Here is a 4,606-nt window from a genome sequence, read left to right as displayed (position 1 = left end):
ACGTGTGGATAACACATTCCACAAATCGCCAAGACAGTAGTATTTTGGATTGCAGAGGGACAGGAACAATGTGTAGTGGAGAGATCTGGCCGGAAATACTTTGTTTTTACAAAATGTAGATGGGTCCCAAATTAGAGAAATATATAAGCGAGTTCTTTAATTTCCAAAGAAATAACATTCACAATGCCACGAAATATTACTGAATTTAGATGTTCTATAATATAAGTTAAGTAGAGGATAAAAGTGGCTTCTCACGAATTTAGGAGTATTTGTATTGCAGGGGAAGAGAAACGATGTAAAGTGTGCTGTGACCTGTGCTTAAATTCCACCTCAGATATATGTGACAACTGTTGTCACAAATTTTCGATGTGACAGTCACACGTCACTTATTTTACTAATTCACATTTTATGATATATATATATATATATATATATATTAATAGATGACAAAATTGAATTTCACAAACCTAATATATAAATAAATACATATAATTACATGTTTCATAACATGTGTAGATTTGAAACAACGTGATATTAGGGTCGTACCAAAAAATTTAGCCAAACTAAGGAGAGATTTTTCAGTGTGTCCAGAACATGGGCACATACACCACATGTTGTTATACAAGTGGAAGGACACTTAAAAAAAAAAACATCCCTCAATTTGTATAATAACACATGGCTTACCGTCCTGTGTTAAGGTGTAGTGAAAAATCTCTCCAAACCAAGCTTCAAACTCAATCTGTCCATAGCTCATTTAGAAGAAAATATTGCATGACAAAATTCCCTCAACAATCGTCATCAGCCCCCCAATTCTTACTGAAATGATTTCATCGTAGAAACAAATTTGTGGTCAAAACCCTCACCACCATGCACTTTCTTTGTTCTTCTTCTTCGGCCACAGCCCACAACGCCCACACCACTTCATAGGTTGTAAAGTTTTAACTGGATAAGAGCACTAATCAATCCAACCGGGGTCAACCGAACCGGGTCCGCCCCCAAGCTCATTTATAGGACCCACGTCTGCATTATTGAGTCCACGTGTCCTAGATGCTGACGCAATTAATATTAGGTCGTAATTTTGGCACTGCAATCACTACAGCAGCTAGCATATAAGATTATACAACGCTTGAGCATGGAGCGATCGATAAAAGGAGACAAAACCAGCACAAGAAGCACGCCATGATTTTTAAATAAAGCTTGGGTTTCCCCTTACGTGGTCCCCATGACATAGTAATCCTCACCGCTCACAGGACGACGCGTACGTACCCCCTTTTTGTCAAACTCGCATATTTCAATAACCCCATGCAAATTATTACTTTATTAGTACGTGAAAACGACACCCTGCCACACAGGTGGCATGGACAGGTGTCGAACCCTCCGACTGCTTCCTCCGGCCTGGTCGCCGGAACCTTGGACACACGGTCGGGATCCAAGAAACCAAACCTTTGAGCTTTTGGTTTCTATTTGGGTCACTTGGATTTTGCCTTTCCTCTTATAGCTTTTATTAATTAAAAGCCTTTCCTCTTATATCTAGATGTAAATAATATATATTTTTGTGACTCTACTTTTATTAATATATTAGCCCATTTGTGCAATAAAAGAAGAAGAAAATACCATGACATATTTATAAATGGTTGTTTGAAAGTGTTTTTAAAATAGTTGAAAATGTCTTTGGTGAAAATATTTTCGAAAACAGTCCTTAATAAAAATGCAAGTGAATTATGAAAAAACACTTGAAAATTTTAAAAACACTTATAAACGAACCCTAAAATGTTATGCTTCTATCTAGTCTACCAACTATTATGATGGTATCAGTTGATTAATTATAATCAACAGGCAGATGAAAAGACCCAATCCGATTATTGTATGTATTTGGTTTTGTCTTTGTTGATAAACAGGCATCAAGTTGTTTAATTAAGCATTTGACGTAAATTCAGAATAGGATAAGCGTTTTACCAAAAATAAATAATAATATTGTTATATATTGATAAGACAAACTACTGATTAAGGAGATAATTATAGACTACAATGACACGTCAATAATTATGGAAAATTTCCATCATTAATTAAAGAAGAAAAGGGACATGAAGAACTTGGAGAGATTGCGGATACATTAAGACGACCAAAACTAATGCACTGATTAATTATTATCAACAACTTGATCATATCCCAATGCTCAGAAAATTGGAAATTAATCCTAATTATATAGGATGATAAGTTTGAACTGACAACAACAGTAATAGTAAATTATATCACATGAATTCATTAACATCCAGGATGCTTGGGATGTCAAACTTTAACATGTTGCTACAGTAGCTTTCACGTTCGTCCTCTGTGCCGCTGTTAAAATATGTTGTCGAATTCGAATTCATAGGCGTCGGGCTTGAAGAAGGCGTCGAGAAAACCGAAGTGAAACTGAAGTTCTGGTTGCTGTTGTTGGAGTGAATATTTGAAGTCTCTGGCGAAATATCCAAAACAGTTTGATTCTGTTCAGACCCAAAGTAAGCAAAGCTTGGTAACTCAACATATTCTTCGGTAAAATTTGAAGTCCCCGCATTACTTTGCCACTCATTGTGTTGAGAAATTTGTGATCTAAAATCACTTAGGCTTGATGGGTACTCTACATTGGGCTGCTGCAACATGATTTGTGCAGCTTCATTAGCGTACGGAACATTGTGTTGAATTGGTTGTTGAAGTTGGTTACATTGGACTTGGTTTGAAACTTGGATTTGGGGGTTGCAAATTTGGTGGTAATCATTTTCTTGAGCATTTTGAAGAACGAAATTTTGGTTACTGTTGCTTTCTCTATGTGATTGGATTAGAGAAGTGGCTAGCCTTAGTAGCTCTGGGTTGAGTCCAATTGGTTGCCCAAGCAACCTTGAAAAGTTGTTCATTTGGTGGTGGTGATGAGATGAGTTGTAGAGAATGGATGAGAAGTCGAGAAGATCAAGACGGGGAATGTGGGTGACGGGATCTATTCCCATTCGGAGAAGTCTCTTCCTAATGTGGGTGTTCCAGTAGTTCTTGATTTCGTTGTCGGTTCTTCCAGGCAAACGAGCAGCAATAGCAGACCATCTATACATGAAAATGAATCAATTAATTGTTGGATTATGAAGTATAAAATTTTGAGTATTATGCTACCCTTGAATTAAGTTCAAGGTTGCATGAATGGAGAAGTAATAAAAGAGGCTAGTTAGCTTACTTGTTGCCCAATATGCTGTGGAGTTGAATAATTGTCTCCTCCTCTTCAAATGAAAACCGTCCTCGTTTGATGTCCGGTCGGAGATAGTTTGTCCACCGGAGACGGCAGCTCTTCCCACATCTTTGTAGCCCTACACGAAACAGAAAGTAACAAATTTTAATTTAATACCATTACCAATTATTTGAACCATATATTTACAAAATAAGTTAATAAGATAAATAAATTAACACGAAGCCTCATCTATACAGTAGCAGATTAATTACCTGCATTCTTTGGGAGGGTTCTCCAGTTGCCATAACCATGTTTCTGGATATAATCCATGAGCTTCTGATCCTCCTCCGGCGTCCACGGACCTTTCTTGAGGCCGTTTTTGTCACAGCAAGGTGCTCTTCCCATGGTGTTCAAGTTCTTGTTTGAAATAGTTCTCTAGCGCTTTGCTTTTATAAAACTAATGCTCCAGTACCCACGAACTTAATATAAACTAGCTTAAAAGAACCGTGTGCTCAACTGTTCGGGTATATTAATTGAGAAATATGGGTCGAAAGGTTTAGTGAGAGAGAGAGAGAGAGAGAGAGAGATGAATGGATCGATGCAGATTAAATTGTAGGGTCCGTATGAAAGACGTAGGTGTATAAATAGGAAAGCCAGTAAAGGCAATGAAATGAAATGAACAACAAAAAAGGAGGAAGTCAAAAGGATTCGGTGCCGTCCTCTGTTTATCAACATGGGTACGTGTCCCTTCTTTGAGAAACTCAACTTAGTGTCATCATAAGATTAAGTTTGAATCGTATTATCTACATACTTCTTTTTATTTTACATATTTCTCAATTTTCGATTCTTGAATAAGATGATTTGAAGATGATAATAAAATTAAAAATAGCTAGAAAGTGTGAGGAAGATAAAAGTAATATATGAATAGCACCGCCCGTAAGTTTTCAACTCCAATCCCTCTCTATTTCTCTCCAAATTAATCTAATATTTTAGTTTAGACTCGTAATTTATATACGTAAAATAATTTTTACCTACCCACAATCCATGGCCATGCATTGCATGCATGATAAAAAAAATTTAATTAATTAATTATTTAAATCATGAGTAGTAATTCAATTTCTATATACAGAAATCATGTGATATCACTAGGGTCTAATATTATTTTGTTATTATTTATCTGTTTATTTATGGGTTTTTGCTTCTAGGGTTATCGTTTTCCGGCGGGATTGTGTCGTGTTTGTGTCGGTCCTGGCTTCCTGGATTCATATTAGGGAAGGGCTTTTAGCTGTCATCAACATAATAAGATCTGAAAATGCAAGTATTGGTGCCACGTACTCCTCGTCTTGTGACTTGTGAGCTGACCAATATGTTGTCCTTACTGGAACCTCACGTTCACGGCATCGTACTTCTTTC

General features: G+C 36.6%; 1 protein-coding gene across 1 annotated transcript; it reads right to left on the bottom strand.

Moving 5' to 3' along the window:
• Positions 1–1,962: 1,962 nt before the first annotated feature.
• Positions 1,963–3,800, bottom strand: LOC126586736 (transcription factor MYB102-like). The gene is made up of 3 exons (XM_050251677.1): positions 3,466–3,800; positions 3,203–3,332; positions 1,963–3,075 (listed from the first exon to the last, which is right to left on the bottom strand). The coding sequence occupies exons 1-3, from the start codon at positions 3,596–3,598 to the stop codon at positions 2,253–2,255; spliced, it is 1,086 nt and encodes a 361-aa protein (XP_050107634.1). The 5' UTR covers positions 3,599–3,800; the 3' UTR covers positions 1,963–2,252.
• Positions 3,801–4,606: the final 806 nt, after the last annotated feature.

The sequence above is a fragment of the Malus sylvestris genome, chromosome 10, assembly GCF_916048215.2.
Source record: "Malus sylvestris chromosome 10, drMalSylv7.2, whole genome shotgun sequence".
Classification (NCBI taxonomy): Eukaryota; Viridiplantae; Streptophyta; class Magnoliopsida; order Rosales; family Rosaceae; genus Malus; species Malus sylvestris.
The sequence above is the reverse complement of the archived record's forward strand: the minus strand, read 5'-3'. Positions and strand labels throughout refer to the sequence as shown.